We start from the raw sequence: 18,287 nt of genomic DNA on the forward strand, positions 1-18,287 counted from the left end.
CATGAACAAGATACAATTAAGTCACTAAAAATCACATTTCCTTAGAAAATTAAAACATGTGAAAAGTCCTCATGATGTTACAAGAGAAAGTAGAATACAAAACTATGCATTGTAGGATACAAATATTTAGGGAAGGAAAAAACTAACAGAAAGAAAACTGGGAAGCAGAATGTGTATTATGATTTTTAGTATTTATATTTTTATTTATAGATTTTATTCATAATCCATATTATATATAGTAAATATGTATTACTTTTTCTATCTGACAAAAATCTAAAACCATTTAAACCTGACATTTATAACAGCCATCTAATATACATATGAAAATAAAGCTTGTCTTCTCTCCTTGTCTGTACAACTGCCTCTCCCACTCCATCTTACTTTTCTCTGAGTCTCTGTTCTCTTTCAAGATTTCATGATTGTCATATAATGATACTTACCAAATTTTTATGTATGATCCTCTCTTTCCCCTCAAGTTTTAATTTCATAATTCCATCTGCCTACATTTAGATTACATCATGTTCCCTCAAATTCGATATACCCAAACGCAACGTTTTCTCTTCTCAAACAAGTATTCCTTCCCAGTTACCTATTTCTTCTCAGTGATACTATTTTTCCTATCTCTCAGTTTTATAATATTAATTTGTCCACTGATTCTACCCTGCCCTTCACATTAAATCTTTCCTTGAGTCCTTTGGATATTACCTCTTATATGCAGTGGTTATCTCTTCTGCTGCTTGTGAAAGATTTATCGCATTGAGAGTTCTAAATAAGTGGCCTTTACCCAGTCTTCCCTCCTACGCTGACTCCATCTCTTACTAGCATGTTACTGAATCTCTGAGCCTTAGATGTGATGGACACCTTGAACTGACTATATCAGTAGTCATTCTATCACCCTTTTACAGTAAAAAAACTGAAAAACATAAAATTACATTTTCTATACTTCTTTACTGCTAGGGTTCTGAATATGTTGTTGGTTTAGAAACGAATAATTTACAAAAACTTTATAGTTGAAACTGAGTCACATAGTGAGACAGGTAGAGCACAGGGCATACATTTGGCTGCTGTACCTCATGGCAGGACTGCTTGCTGGACCCTGCAACTGTAGCAGCATCTTCTTGATTCAGCAGGCAGCCTCCTGGTCATGATGGCAAAGGCAGCAACTCCTGTGGCAGCCAAATTCTGCTGTATGACTATGGGAGTCATTCATGAAAGCACAGCCTGGAGGGCCTTTCTTCAGCCCTCCCAACAATTCCACAGCTATTTATTCATCCTTTTCTGCTTAAACTGGCTGGAGTGGATTCTGTTGTCTATTAAGAATGCTAACCAATAGTTTTCTTGTCCTTAAACAACAATACTGACATTTTGAAGGCTTATTGAAACAACTGATTAGGACTATCATGTAAAGCATTTTAACACTATTACCTTCCAAAAACTAGTTATTGCTGTGTGTTATTGTTATTCCTATCCTAACATGACAACAATCAGAATGCCTGGTTTTGAATTATGGCTTTAGCTTATGTTCTTTGCAATCTTGATCAAGTTGTTTAACAACTCTAAGGTTTGACTTTGTTATCTATAAACTGGGTAAAGAGTCTAACTACATCATGTAGTTATTGTGAAAACTGAATGAGAATATGTAAATAAAAATCTATTTTCTACACTTTGTTATTCTCCAAATAATTTAATTAGATCAAATGTATTTCCCACATTGTTTCCTGTTTTTAAATGTTAAGACCTCACCTTGTTTCCTTAGAATTCTGGGGACTCTTTAAAAAAAAAAAAAAAAACACCCAGAGCCTCTACATTCTGTTATCCTCTGTTTTTCAATTCAAACCCATTGTTCAAGTTGTTCCTTTTCCATGAAGTATCTTCAGGGACTTGCAACCTACCTTGATCACATTCTTGATCTTGGATGTCCTACAAACAGCACTATGCATTTTAACACTTAACTCTTTCTTAATTAGTAGATGTACCTTATTTTCTTCTCAAATGGATTTTTAGTTCCTTGAGATTGTTCACAATTACTTTTTTTTGATATCCAACAGAGCTCTTAAGAGAGTTTACCACATAATAGTCACTTGAGAAACTGCTGACTAGATGATTTACCATGTTGTACACTGAATTCAGTTAGATTATATAATATTTTTATATCTGTCATTTAATGCAGAGAACTTAGATGTAAGTACCTGGTTAAAAGCCATTTAAAATTATATACGTATATATTTTTTCTTATTAATTATTTTACTCTTTACCAAAAAATTTATACTTGTCTCTAATTTCCTTTAATTGTGCTGTTTAATTCTACCATAGAGACAGTAAAAATATTCAATGAGCTGACAAAGGAAACACATAATATACCAGTGTCAACATTAAAATACAGGTATGACTTCTGTTCCTTAGACACAATTATCAGCAGTGATACGAGACTCTGCCCAGATACAAGTGCTTAGAGCACTGTTTTTCAACCTTGGCCGCACATTGGAGTCACCTGGAGAGCTATAAAAATACCGAATCCTGTATCTTAACCCCAGAGACCGCCATTTAATTGGACTGGCATATGACTTGGCAAAAGGATATTTAAAAGTTAGCCAGGTGATTCTCACGAGCAGTTAAGGACAAGGACCACTGGTTAGAGGCTGTTCACCACTTAGCATCCTCTCCTGTTCACTTCTCTCACGGCTTTGCTTTAGGAACATGCCGCCTGCTTGGAGAGATTTAAGGCCACTCATCTAAGCCCTCTTTTGCTGTCACCAATGGCACCTTTTGCACATACATACAAGTTAGGGTAACAAGATGGTCTTATTTTGAAAATTATTTTCTGACAGTATCTTTCTACAATTTCAGTACACAGCAATAGTATTCACATACATTAGAAATAAGGTGATAACTAAAATATCAGCCTGGCAATAAGAGAGGGGAGGAGAAAAGGAGAAAAAGAAAGCCTATAGCTGAATTACCTATAAATGCGAGTTACAGTTTCACGCTATATGTACCTGGTTGATGGTACCCAGATCATCAGCGAAGATGTTTACTTCTGACAGAAGCAGAGATATTATAGATTTTCTCAACAAGCTGCAACTTCCCAGGGTCACCAGACACTGAGAGACACAATGCTGGACCTGAAACTAAAGAGTAAACACGAGAAAGTTTCTATTCTCTATCCAGTCAGGTCAAAATATATTTAGTGAGCACATTTTAGACTTTACTATGAGCTCCACGATATGGGGAGTACAAAAAGTATCAACATAATCCTGGGTCAATCTCATGCAGAATTGTGAAATAGAAAATAATATAGGCAAAAATTTTTTAGCAGTTAATGTTTTGAAATGTATGACAGGGGGCTGAAATGGAAGTTTTAGCTAATGTATCAAGACATAATCTAACTGTTTAGATGATAGACTACATGCTGAATGAATAAAAGAGATGATTAAACAAGACTCTTAAGCCCTTACTCACTAAATACAGATACAGATATAGATTTTAAAAAGGTAAGAGGAAAAAGTTTTTTTTTAAATTTTTATTGTTTATGATAGTTTACAATCTTGTGAAATTTCAGTTGTACATTATTGTTTGTTAGTCGTGTTGTAGGTGCACCCCTTCACCCTTTGTGCCCACTCCCTACCCCCCATTTCCCCTGGTAGCCACTAACCTGTTCTCTTTGTCCACATGTTTAAATTCCTCATATGAGTGGAGTCATACAGAGATTGTCCTTCTCTATCTAGCTTATTTAATTTAACATAATCCCCTCAAGGTCCACCCATGTTGTTGTGAACGGGACGAGTTTATTCTTTTTTATGGCTGAGTAGTATTCCATTGTATATATATATCATATGTTCTTTCTTTATCCAATCATCAGTTGATGGGCATTTCGATTACTTCCATGTCTTGGCTATTGTAAATAATGCTGCAATGAACACAGGGGTGCATGAGACTTTTGGAATTGCTCACTTCAAGCTCTTTGGATAGATACCCAGTAGTGGGATGGCTGGGTCATACAGTATTTCTATTTTTAATTTTTGAGAGATCTCCATACTGTTTTCCAAAGTGGCTGCACCAGTTTGCATTCCCACCAGCAGTGTATGAGGGATCCTTTTTCTCCACAACCTCTCCAACACTTGCTACAATTTGTTCTGGTTATTTTTGCCATTCTAATGGGTGTAAGGTGATATCTTAGTGTAGTTTTGATTTGCGTTTCCCTGATGATCAGTGATGATGAACATCTTTTCATGTGCCTATTGGCCATCCATATATCTTCTTTGGAGAAATGTCTGTTCACGTCTCCTGCCCATTTTTGATCGAGTTGTTTGATTTTTTGTTGTTGAGTTGTGTGAGGTCTTTATATATTATGGAGATTAACCCTTTGTTGAATATATGACTTGCAAATATTTTTTTCCCAATTAGTGGGTTGGTTTTTGGTTCAATCCTGTTTTCCTTGAAGAAGCGCTTTAGTTTGATGAAGTCCCATTTGTTTATTCTTTGTATTGTTTCCCTTGTCTGAGAAGACATGGTGTCCAAAAAGATCCTTTTAAGACTGATGTCAAACAGTGTACTGCCTACATTTTCCTCTAGAAGCCTTATGGTTTCAGGTCTTACCTTTACGTCTTTGATCCATTTAGAGTTTATTTTTGTGAATAGTGAAAAAGAATGGTCAATTTTCATTCTTTTGCATGTGGCTTTCCAGTTTTCCCAGCACCATTTGTTGAAAAGACTTTCTTTTCTCGATTGTATGCCCTCAGCTCCTTCGTCAAATATTAGCTGTCCAAAGATGTGTGGTTCTATTTCTGGGCTTTCAATTCTGTTCCATTGATCTGTGCACCTGTTTTTGTACCAGTACCATGCTGTTCTGATTACTGTAGCTTTGTAGTATGTTTTGAAGTCAGGGATTGTGATGCCTCCAGCTTTGTTCTTTTTTCTCTGTATTGCTTTAGCAATTCGGGGTCTTTTGTTGCCCCACATGAATTTCAGGATTCTTTGTTCTATTTCTGTGAAGAATGTCACTGGGATTGCATTGAATCTGTAGATTGCTTTAGGTAGTATGGACATTTTAACTATGTTTATTCTTCCAATCCACGTACATGTAACGTTTTTCCATCTCTGTATGTCATCATCCATTTCTTTCGGGAAAACCTTGTAGTTTTCGTTGTGTAGGTCTTTCACTTCCTTAGTTAAATTCACCTGGAGGTATTTTATTCTTTTTGTTGTAGCTGTGAATGGTATTGTGTTCTGTCCCTTTCTCAGCCTTTTTCTTATAATTAATTTCTGACTTTACAGGATTATGATCAGAGAAGATGCTTGTTATTATTTTAATTTTTTTAAAATTTATAGAGGCTTGCCTTGTTTCCCAACATATCGTCTATCCTTGAGAATGTTCCATATGCACTTGAGAAGAATGTGTATTCTGCTGTTTTTGGATGGAGTGTTCTATATATGTCTATTAAGTTGAACTGTTTTAGCGTTTCATTTAATTCCACCATTTCCTTGTTGATTTTCTGTGTGGATGATCTGTCTAATGATGTGAGTGGAGTGTTGAGGTCCTCTATCATTACTGTGTTATTTTTAATATCTTCGTTTAGGTTTCTTAATAGTTGCTTTATGAACTTTGGTGCTCCTGTGTTGCATGCATAGATATTTCTAAGCGTTATTTCTTCTTGATGTAGTGTCCCTTTGATCATTATATACTGACCATCTATGTCTCTCTTTACCTGCCTTATCCTGAAATCTACTTTGTCTGATATAAGTCTTGCGACACATGCTTTCTTTTGTTTGCCATTAGCTTGGACTATCATATTCCCCCCCTTCAGTCTGAGCCTGTATTTGTCATTGGAGGTGAGGTGTGTTTCCTGGAGGCAACAGATTGTTGGATCCTGTTCTTTAATCCATCTGGCCACTCCATGTCTTTTTATTGGAGATTTCAATCCATTTACATTGAGGGTGATTATTGATGCATGAGGGCTTAATGATGGCATTTTGTCACTCGTTTTCTGGTTTTCTTGCATTTCCTTTGTTTCTCGTCCTGTGTGTTTTGGCCTACAAATTGACTTCTGTAGTTTCTTATTTCCTTACTTATTTTTTGTGTCTCTGTTCTGTTTTGAAATTTAGTGGCTACCCTGAAGTTTGTATTCAGACTTTCACATGTAAAATAGTCCATTTTCTGGTGGCCTGTTATTTCTTTAGCCTAAACTGATTCAGTCCCTTTCCTCCTTCCCTCCTAAGTTATGATTGTCATGTCTTATTCCAACTTGTGTTCTGAGTATGTGGTTAAAGTGATAAGATTATCTTTGTTTTTGGTGTTTTCCTTCCCTTTATCCTAATGCTATAGTTGTATATTTGCTATCCTATCCTGATTCTATCTGTTTGTCTTTTTACTCTGTGTTTTGTGACTTCTTTCTCCTTTTTCTTCTTTTTTCAGGTATGAGGGCCTTCTTGAAGATTTCTTGTAAGCGGGGTCTCGTGGCTACACAGTCCCTTAGCTTTTGTTTGTTTGATTTAATTTCTCCTTCATATCTGAAGGATATTTTTACTGGATAGAGTATTCTTTGCTGAAGATTGTTATCTTTTAAAGTTTTGAATATGTCATTCCAATCTCTCCTAGCTCATAAGGTTTCTGCAGAGAAATGTGCTGAAAGTCTGATAGAGGTTTCTTTGTAGGTTATTTTCTTCTGCCTTGCTGCCCTTAGTATTCTCTCTTTGCCATTCACTTTTGCCAGTTTTACTACTATATGCCTTGCAGTACGTCTTTTTACATTGACATATCTAACAGACCTGAAAGCTTCCTCCACACACATTTCTCTCATTTCCTAGATTTGGGAAGTTCTCTGCTATTATTTCTTTGAGCACACTTTCTGCTCCATTCTCCTTTTCGTCGCCCTCGGGGATACCAATAATTCTTATATTGCATTTCCTCATTGACTCGGCTATTTCTCAGAGATTTTCTTCATTCCTTTTTAGTCTTAGTTCTCTCTCTTCCTCTGGAGCCATTCAACCTGTCTATCTTCTATTATGCTTATTTGCTCCTCTGTGGCATCCACACGGGCATTCAGGGATTCTGTATTATGTTTTATTACTTCCATTGTTATTTTTCATCTCTATTATTTATGATTGATTCTTCTTTATAGTTTCAATCTCTTTTGTGAAGTAACTCCAGAACTTGTTGACTTGTTTCTCTATATTTTTCTTTACCTCGTTGAATTTTTTGATGATAGCTATTCTGAATTCATTGTCTATTATTTTACTATTTTCTGAGTCCTCAGGAAATAATTCTGGGTGCCTGTTTTCCCTCTGGTCTGGAGATTTGATGAATTGACAGATGCTGGAAGATGGACAGATATGGGAAGATGGATGGCTCTTCCCCATTGTGCTATTATTTGGTTGCAGTTACAGCCTTTTGCTATTAGATGGGGGTCAAGAGGCGCGCATTCTGAGCCCTCCTGCCTTCAGCGGAAATGGCCAGCACAGAGCCAGGTGGTGGTGGGGGCTTTCTCTTGTGCACAGGCCTGGTTTCCAGATCAGCTCTCGGTATCTGCTCTCCTGGGGTCTTGGCTTGATGAGGTCACCCCACATGAAAGCTTTCCCCTGTTAGAGGGCTTCTGTCTGGGCAGCAAGGGCCTGTGGGAGCCCGGGGTGATCCTGCTGACATGGAGCCCCTCCCCCACTCCTTCCCTCATGGAGCCTCCTGCACAGCGACCACTCTTTAGGGGAGGGAGTGAAGATCTTTCTTACCCCGTTCCAGCACCTCCAAGGGGTGGTCCAGCCTCTCCGCCCTCTGTTGTGTGGCTGCTGTGGGTCTCCAACGATTCCTGTGCTATTAGGATATTTTTTGTTGGAATATGGTTGCTCCTTTTTGTTGAATGTTGGAGGGGAGAGAGTCCAGGACAAGCTCACTCCACCATGACACTGATGTCACTCAGGAAGAAGTTTGATGATGTCTTTTGGGAGAGCTCTTGGTGCACTCTGAGTTCTGCCTCCCCGCTGGAGAGGTACGGCTTCAGTGAGGACTTCTCTATTTGCCACTAGTCAAGATAGATGAGCTTTAGAGTGAGGAGAAAAAATAGGGGACTCTAAATTTTCATCTAGAAGCACGAAAAGTACTCGTCATTAAATAAATTTAAAAGGAGAATGGAAAATTAACTATATCCTATAGTTATTAGAAGAAAGGCCATTTGATTATAAAGCACATTATGGTGTATATAACTCATAGCTGGAATTTCATTTAATCTATCCTTTCACAAATCTTGGAGAAATGAGGCTTCAAGTAGTATCTCAAAAGAAAGAAACAGCATCTGATTTGTTATTGTTCTATATGGGCTTAAAGTCATATTGAGGAGACATAGCTTCATATATGAGATATTTAAATGACAATGCTAAATAAACAATCCATCTGAAACTAGGAAATGTTACCTGCGTCCTTTAGGATAAACACTTAGATGTAGGCATATCTCAAATTGATAGTTTAATAAAATACTTTCATTTTAAAAGTTAATCAATGACAATAAGAAAGTGAACGGATTATAGACTGCAAAAGAAATTTCTATTATAAATCTGGACATGCATAACTAGCTCTCAATAATAGTTTTTTAAATCAACTTAATACTAAAACCACATCAATTTGTTACCACAGAAAATCATAGTTATTTATGATTATTTTTAAATTATGTAATTGGCTAAGACCCACACCCTTTGTAATTCTAAAGTACCACTTGTTAGATTTCAGATTTACAACATTTTTATGTTAGCACCTGAAAAAAAGCATACTCTTATGTAGGTTTTAAAAAACTTATGTTGGGTATTTCACTAATGCTTTCTTACCTCCTTTCTCAATGTTTAATTATTTAGGAAATAACTTGACGTGAAAAAAATAGTTCACAAAGCACTATGGAAACTCTGGAAGGACGCACTCAATACTCAGGCCATCTTTTTCTATTCTAGCACATCTTCCTCCATTTCAGGGACTGAAGAGCTAGAAATAATTTTCTGCAGATTTATCTCTGGTTGAGATTTTCCATATGATTTGGGTTCTGCCTGTCAGAAGTACTCACTTGAGACACTGATTTAGAAGTGAATCAGGGGGCAAGCCCCATGGCCAAGCAGTTAAGTTCATGTGCTCCGCTCCAGCAGCCTGCCGTTTTGCTGGTTCAGATCCTGGACATGGACTTGGCACTGCTCATCAGGCCATGCTGAGGCAGTGTCCCACATACCACAAGCAGAGGCACCCACAACTAGAATATACAACTATGTACTGGGGGCCTTGGGGAGAAAAATCAGAAAAGAAAAAAAAAAGGTTGGCAATAGTTGTTAGCTCAGGTGCCAATCTTTAAAAAAAAAAAAGAGAGAAGTGAATTAGGGAAGACGACAAACAGGGTACAGGGTGTGCATTTTGTTGGTGCAGAGGTGGCATGATTTTGGCTCATCCAACAGCTGGTTCAGAGACTTCCTCATCCCACAGCTAGTTCAGAGAACTTATGCAAGTTCTTAGTGAGTCTGGCTAAGAGTCTGTCAATTTTGTTTATCTTCTCAAAGAACCAGCTCTTTTTTTCACTGATATTTTCTACTGTCTTTTTTGCTTCAAATTCATTTATTTCTGCTCTAATTTTTATTATTTCTCTCCTTCTGCTAACTTTGGGCTTTGTTTGTTCTTTTTCTAATTCTGTCAGGTGTAGTTTAAGATTGCTTATTTGAGATTTTTCCTGTTTGTTAAGGTGGGCCTGTACTGCTATGAATTTACCTCTTAGGATCGCTTTTGCTGTATCTGATATGAGTTGGTATAGTGTGTTCTCATTTTCATTTGTCTCCAGATATTTTTTGATTTTTCCAATGATCCACTGGTGGTTCAATAGCATCTTGTTTGGTTTCCACATCTTTGTCCTTTCCCAGCTTTTTTCTTGTAGTTGATTTCTGCTTTCGTAGCATTATGGTTGTAAAAGATGATTGATACGACTTCAATCTTCTTAAATTTACTGAGGCTTGTCTTGTTTCCCAACATAGGGTCTATCCTTGAGAATGTTCCATGCACACTTGAGAAGAATGTGTATTGTCCTGTTTTTGGATAGAGTGTTCTATACATATCTATAAAGTCCATCTGTTTTTTTTCCCATTAATTCCACTATTTCCTTGTTGACTTTCTGCCTGGATGATCTATCCATTGATGTAAGTGGGGTGATGAGGTCCCTTACTATTATTGTGGTGTTGTTAATTTCAGGTCTGTTAACAGTTGCTTTATGTACTTTGGTGCTCCTTTGTTGGATGCATATATTATTTATAAGTCTTATGCCTTGGTCAGAAGTCCCTCTTATCATTATACACTGCCCCTCTTTGTCTCTCTTTACCTGTTTATCTTGAAGTCTACTTTGTCTGATATAAATATGGTGACACCTGCTCTCTTTAGTTTGCCATTAGCTTGGAGTATCATCTTCCATTCCTTCACTCTGAGCCTGTGTTTGTCATTGTAGCTGAGGTGTGTTTCCTGGAGGCAGCACATTGTTTGGTCTGTTTTTTTAATCTATCCCATCACTCTGTGTCTTTTGATTGGAGAATTCAGTCTATTTACATTTGGCTTGATGCTGCCCTTTTAAGACTCATTTTCCAGTTCTTCTAAATTTCCTTTGTTCCTCGCCCCATGTATTTTAGACTAGCAATTCGGTTAGGTAGTTTTCTATAATGGTTTTCTTCTTATTTATCATTTGCCTCTCTGTTCTAATTATTTGTTTAGTGGTTACCATTAGGTTTGTATAAAAAATCTCGTAGATAAGCTAGTCCATTTTCTGATAGCCTTCTATTTCCTTGGACTAAGCCGATCCCATCCCTACCTTCTTCCCCTGTAAGTTATTCTTGTCACATCTTATTGCATCTTGTGTTGTGAGTTTGTAGTTAAATTGACAAGTTTATATTTATTTTTTGTGTTTTCCTTCCCTTTTTCTTTAATGTTGTAATTGTTTGCTAACCTGTTCTGATAGCTGCAATTTTCTGATTTTGCCAACACAGTTTTCTCCTTGCTCAAGGCTGTGTAGACCCTTTCATTATTTTTTCTGGTATGAGGGCCTTCTTGAGGATTTCTTTGCGGGGTGGCTTGTGGGGAAGAGCTCCCTTAACTTTTGCTTATCTGGGAAAATTTTTATTTCTCCATCATATCTGAAGGATATTTTCACTGGATAGAGTATTCTTGGATGCATGTTTTTGTCTTTCAGAATTTTGAATATGTCTTTCCACTCTCTCCTAGCCTGTAAAATTTCTGCTCTGAAATCCACTACAAGCTTGATAGGGGCTCCTGTGTATGTTATTTTCTTCTGCCTTGCTGCCTTTAATATTTTTTCTTTGTCAATGACTTTTGCCAGCTTTACTACTATATGCCTTGGAGTAGGTCTTTTTACACTGATATAGTCAAGAGATCTACTGACTTCTTTCACTTGTATTTCCGGCTCCTCCCTCAGGTTTGGGAAGTTCTCAGTTATTATTTCTTTGAGCAAGCTTTCTGCTCCATTCTCCTCTTCTCCCTCTGGAATATCTATAATCCTTACGTTGCATTTCCTAATTGAATCATATATTTCTTGGAGAATTTCTTCATTTCTTTCTAGTTGTAGTTCTCTCCCCTCCTCCACTGTAAGCATTTCTCTATGTCTGTCCTCAAGACTGCCGATTGATTCCTCCATAATATCAGCACTATTGTTCCGATGGTCCTAATTTTTCTTTATCTCAACCACTGTGTTTTTCATCTCCAACACTTCTTATTGGTTCTTCTTTATAGTTTCAATCTCTTTTGTGAAGTTCCCAATTTCACTGAACTGTCTTTATGTATTTTCTTATAACTCATTGAGTTTTTTAATGATAGCTATTTTAAATTCTCTGTCACTTAGATTATAAATTCTTGTGCCTTCAGGATTGATTTCTGGTTACTTGTCATTTTCCTTCTGGTCTGAAGATTTAATATATTTTTTCACACTGCTTCATGGTGTGGATTTGTTTCTTCACATAGTGACAGTATCTGGCCACAGCTTCACCTGGCAACACTGGTTTGGGGTCAAAAGCTGTGTATTCTGAGCCTGCTTCAATCCTTGGCTTGCTGGCTCCCAGCCACTGGCTGCTTTCCTATTTGTGCGGGCACTTTGGCTGACAGGCTGAACTGGAGCACTGGGTGGGGTGAGGGGCACCTTCTTTTGCCTGCATGATCACAGAGGTGTTCTTGCTGTATCCTCACTATCTGCTCTCCTGGGGTGCTAGCCTGATGAAGACACCCTTGCAACAGCTTAGTTACCTCTGTGTGGGTCTTTCCCACAGGTTGTGAGTGAACTTGAAGAATGATGGTGTTCTCACAAAGGTCCATCCCTCCCCCTTTCCTCTCAAGAGGCCTATGCAGTCCCAGGGTCACTGCATTTTAGGAGGGAAAGAAGATTCCCCTTACCTCCTTTCACTTCCTCTGGGGGTTCTGACACCTCTACCTTCAGACATATGGCTGTGTGGGTCTCTCAGATGTCTTTTGTGTTCTGTGAATGTCCTCTGTTGGCATATGAATGTCCTTTTCATTGTATTTTAGGAGGGAGAATCTAAGGGGAGATCTCACTCCACAATGATGCTGACATCACTCTACTTATACAAGTTCTTAATCCTGGCAGAAGCAGCAGCTACCTTTGATTTAGGGAGCTTTGATTTAGGAGCAAACTCTCAATGATTTAGGGAGTCATTTCTGTAAACTCAGCCTTCCAAAAGGTGCTTTGATCTATATCTTCACATGGAGGATTCACAGAGCTCTGTGCCACATTAAAGTCTTGAAATATGCAGGGGTGGAAATTCATACCACATCCCCGATAAAGTTGCCTATTTGACCTATGTAGAAGATAGAAGGATCCTGGAGGATAACAGTGAATGATCATACACTAAATCAGGTGCTGTTTCTAATTAGAAAGTGCCACTGTTCCAAATGTAGTTTCTTTCCTGGCAGGATCAACGCTGCCCTGACACTTGCTAGGTAGGTTTTGATCTGGGAGCTTTCTTTATTACACCAATAAGGATAAAATTAAGCCATTTGCCTTCTTCTAGGAGACAGCAGAATATTTTTTCAAGCTTATTTAAGGTAGGACCACCAAAAGGCCAGATCCTTCAGGAACAAAAGTTTGGTTAACTCCAACTAATTGACATTCTGGATGAGGACAAAGGGAGATTGGCAGTGGAGGAAGATGTCAATGTAATTATGGACTTCAAACAAGTTGTGGAAGTGAAAATCATGAAGGGTTTTTTTTTCTTCCTTGGTGAGTGTGTCTGTGTGCATGTATGGGTAGGATATATTTCAGGTGGTTTACTTTACAATTTAGTCTATAAATTACAACTTATAAAACTAGAATTGTGACTGAACTAGCATAGGCATGAAACAGATCCAATGAAATCACATCATGTGAAATGACTGGGACTTTGAATCCTTCCTGTTGGGAAGAGTCCTGTAATGGTTTGTTTCTACAGATCATTGGTGCATTATGTTTGCAGATCACATTGTTGTTGCTATTGATATTTGGAGAAGTTTGAATGAGGGAAATGGAAGTGTACGAATGTTGAATAATCAGAGGGGTAGTCCACAGTAGATAGACCGGGATATCCATTCAAACATTCTTCAAGCATGCTTCCTGTGCTAACGCAGCTAAAACAACATTTCTAAAACTTTCCTGCCAAGAGAGTTCTGGATATAATTCAAATTTTCCTAATCAGGTGATCTTATGAAAGACATAGTCAGAGTTACTTGGGGTGAAAGGCCAGCCTCAGGGCATCACTTGTGAATGATGATACAGTTCGTGGGAGACGTAGCAGAATTCTGGAACAGCTATGGCTGGAGGAGTCTTCCTGACTCAGGAGACTCCTGATGATGACAGTGCTGTCATTCTGGGGCTGGCAGCTTGGAAACTTCTCTCTGTATGCTGCACTAATCATGACAGAAGCAGCAGAAACCCTGATTCTGTAGTGTAGTTTACAAAAAAAGGATTTTAAGACATCTTTGAACTGTGCTTAATGCTAATCCTGACCAAAAAGATACAAATTACCAATAGAGACAGAGAAACTATTAAAACATAAGTGTAACTGGAGTCCAGAAGGAGAAATGGAAAAAAGAATAGAAATGCCAACCCGGCATTCTATTTCCAGTAAAAATCCTTCAAGAATGAAAGAATGAAAGTGAAATAGATATTTTCACATAAAAAATAGAACTAAGAAAACCTGTAACCAACATAGCTGCAGTATAAGAAACACTACAACAATTTTTTTTAAGCTTAGTGGAAATAATGCTGGTGGGAAATTTGAATCTTCAGGAAGAAATAAAGGACATTAAAAATGGTAACTATCTGGGTAAATAAAAATATTATTTTCCACTTAATTTCTTTAAAATACATGTGACAGCTTAAAATTTCAAAAGTATGTAATATTTTCTTATATGTAGACGTGATACATATGACAATTATAGCATAAGAAATAGGGACAGGAGCCAATTATAAATTTCTTACCTCTCAACTTCAAATTCATCCTTCAATATATGATCTGCAATAACTGACAGCGTTTTTTCAAACATGTCACTTTTACATGAGCAATATATTAAGTTTTTCAGTACAGGATGCTTAAGGATCACTGCAGGAGAAAGACTTTCCTATGCTTTCTGGCTGCTGCTCAGTGGGTCAGGGGTGTGAGGATAAGGACATATGGTGGACCTTAGCCCTAACTGCCCATCCAGAACATGAGGTCCCTTGAAGAACTTGCAAGCTTAGCCTGGCATGGTTATAACTCTCCCATGACCCTCTCTATGTGGAAACTGGCAACCTGAAGTCCTTAAGCCCACATCAGCACCTGGACTTCTTCTGCAGGCACTAGGGTCAAACCTGCAGCCCAAAATGTTCCTGCCAAGCTGTCACTTCCTATGTAGCTTTCCTATGACATAGAGGGTTCCCACTGAGCCACTATCCTCTCTGTAGCCTCTACAACCTCTGCATACTCACTCCCCTGACAGTTGATCACCTGTATCCTGCTGCATGAAAATACAACATATTGAAATGTGTGGGATGCAGCTAAAGAAGTTCTTGGAGGCAAGTTTATAGCTCTTAATACTTATTAAGGAAAGGAAAAAAAATGTCTAAAGTCAAAATAATTGGCCATTCACCATGTCTTCTCTTCATTCATCTGGAAAACAGACGCTAAGTTGCCTTTGAATGCTTAATGTCCTCCCCCCATCAGCCAGCAATGACTTTTTTTGCAATTTTATCTTTTTTTAAATAACAGCTTTATTGACTATATATATATATATATATATATATATATATTTCAACAGAGTTGTGTAGCCAACATCACTATTTAATTCCAGAACCCCCAAAAGAAATTCCATTAATGGTCACTTCCCCCAGCCCCTGGCAACCACTAATTCCATTCTATCTCTATGGATTTGCCTATCTGAGCATTTCATATACAGTCATGTGTTGCTTAACAACAGGGGCACATTCTGAGAAATGTGTCAATGTGTGAACATCATAGAGTCTGCTTACACAAACCTAGATGGTATAGCTTACTACACACGTAGGCCATATGGTAATAATCTTATAGAACCACTGTGTATATGTGGTCTGTCATTGACTGAAACATCTTTATGTGGCACATGACTGTAACGGAATGATACTACATGTGGCTGAATTCTTTCATTTAGAACAATAATTTCCTCAAGGTTCATACATGTGTAGCATGTATCAGCGCTTCCTTCCCTTTTATGGCTAAATAATAAATAATCCATTGTATGGATATACCACTTTTGTTTATCCTCTCATCACTTGATGGACATTTGGGTTATTTCCATGTTTTCGCTGTTAGAAATAATGCTGCTATGAACATTCATGAACAAGTTTTTGGGTAGACATATGTTTTCAGTGCTCTTGAGTATATACCTAGGAGTTGAATTGCTTGGTAACATGATAAATCTATGTTTAAAATTTTGAGGAAGTGTCAAACTGTTTTCCAAAGTGACCACATCATTTTATATTCCCACCAGTAAAGTATGAGGATATCAATTTTTCCACATCTTTGTTACATTCTCATTGATGCTTATTTCCATCTTTTTGCTCTTAATCATTCATTGGCCATTTGTACATCATCTTCACAGAAATATCTATTCAAATCTTTTGCCTCTTTTTCACTCAGATCATTTGACATTTTTTACTGTTGAGTTGTAAGAGCTCTTTACACAGTCTGGATACAGGTCCTATATCAGGTGTATGATTTGCAAATATTTTCTCCCATTTTGAAGGATGTCTGTTTGTTTTCTTCATGGTATCATTAATAACACAAAAGTTTACTTTTTTTTTTTCTTTTTGGCACTGGAGGCTGTGGTGTCATATCTAAGAAACAAATGCCTAACCCCAGGTCACAAATGTTTACTCCTGAGTTTTCTTCTTAGAGTTTACAGTTTTAGGTCTCCAGGTCTATGATCCATGTTGAGTTAACTTTGGTATATGGTCCATTTGCACATGGATATCCAGTTGTTCCAGCACTATTTGTTGAAAAAACTATTTTTACCTCCATTGAATTGCCTTGGCATCCTTGTTGAAATCAACTGACTACAAATGTAAAGGTTCATTGATGGATTCTCAATTCTATTGCATTAACATATACGCCTATCCTTATACCAGTACCACAGTGTCTTGATTGCTGTAATTCATAGCAGATTTTGAAATTAGGTCATTTGAATCCTTCAACTTTGTTCTCCTTTTTCAAGATTGTTTTGGTTATTCTAGGTCCCTTTCATTTCCATGTGAACTTTAGCATCAGCTTGTCAAAAAAGGTGGCTGGAATTTTGATAGAGATTGTGTTAAATCTCTAGATCAATTTGGGGAATATTACCATCTTAATACTACTAAACCTTATAATCCATGAACATGGGATATTTTTCTCTTTAAATTCTTTCAACAATGTTTTGTAGCTTTCAGCAAAAGACATCTTATAGTTTTTTTCTTTTTTGAGGAAGAATAGCCCTGAGCTAATATCCGCCACCCAGTCCTCCTGTTTTTGCTGAAGAAGACTCGCCCTGAGCTAACATCTGTGCCCATCTTCCTCTGCCTTATACGTGGGATGCCTGCCACAGCATGGCTTGACAAGTGGTGCGTAGTATCTGAACCAGTGAAGCCCAGGCCACCAAAGGGGAATGCACAAACTTAACCACTATGCCACTGGGCTGGCCCCCACCTTGTACTTCTTTTAATAATTTATTTCTAAGTATTTTGTTATTTTCTCACGCTATTATAAATAGAAGTATCTTAATCTCATTTTATGATCAATCACTTTTTAACTTTCTGGAGTATATATTCTCTTAAACATGTGCAATAACCCTGGATGGTAAACAATTAAATTATCTATAACTTCCTCCTATAGTAAATAAGATAAACCAACAAACCTAAGAATCGTGAGCGGGAAGTAAAATAGATTACATATGGCATCTCTTTCAATTTGCTTTTTTGCTTCCAAAAAAATTTTACCCCTCATGATTAAAGACTGGAAATGAAACTTTTAACAGAATTATCAGTATCTAAATGGTATTGCTGTATAGCATTTTGAGGAACATTTCAGATGCACTCTGGATTCTGTAATCAGCTATATGTTCTCTATGAATTCCATCACACAACCATCAGGAGGCTTCCATAACTCGATGCAGCTCATCCACCTCTCTGCTGCTGCTGTGACTAGCACTACTGCTACTATGCTTAGAACTATTACTACTACCATCACCATCTCTGAGCAGTGAGACAATCTAGTCATTAGGAGCTCAGACTCTGAAGCCAGACTCCTGTTCAAAACCTGACTCTGCAATGTACCACCCATGTGGCCACTGGGAAATTACCACACTTCTCTGTACCTCAGTTTTCTCATCTGTAAAAGGGGGAAAGAATAGCTATTATTTCATAGGCTTGTTTTGAAAAGTAATGAGTTACTACATGTAAGTACTCGTAACAATGTTTGGCAAATAGTAAGGTCCAATAAATGTTAATTGCTTTTAACTCCAAGAAAAGAAGATAACCAAGTGGAAGTATAGAAAGCTCTCTTTCTTTTCCATCCCATCTGCAGCTTTACAGACAGCTCACACCTCCTCCACCACATTGCTCCTCTCCAGGAGAAGTACAGGTATTACCGGGCTCTGGACTAAAGTGCCAGAGGAGAAGTAGGAGGGGTAAAGACATCTAGAGTCTGCTCCTTGAGCTTTAGCTCTCAGAGAATTTTATCTCTTTGTAACTACAGTGATATGAGACGCTCAGGGGATGCCTATCTACTGACTAAGAGGCCTTCCCAGT

At 37.6% G+C, this 18,287-nt stretch overlaps 1 protein-coding gene across 4 annotated transcripts in view; it reads right to left on the reverse strand.

Annotated features, from left to right (window-relative positions):
- MEI4 (meiotic double-stranded break formation protein 4) overlaps positions 1 to 18,287 on the reverse strand; it is a 232,338-nt gene that overhangs the window by 69,694 nt on the left and 144,357 nt on the right. For all 4 annotated transcript variants that reach the window (XM_046674640.1, XM_046674639.1, XM_046674642.1 and 1 more), the window contains one exon: positions 2,997 to 3,128. In XM_046674640.1, coding sequence (XP_046530596.1) covers positions 2,997 to 3,128 — 132 coding nt within the window. The remainder of the gene's footprint in view (positions 1 to 2,996; positions 3,129 to 18,287) is intronic.

The sequence above is a fragment of the Equus quagga genome, chromosome 11 (assembly GCF_021613505.1).
Source record: "Equus quagga isolate Etosha38 chromosome 11, UCLA_HA_Equagga_1.0, whole genome shotgun sequence".
Lineage (NCBI taxonomy): Eukaryota > Metazoa > Chordata > Mammalia > Perissodactyla > Equidae > Equus > Equus quagga.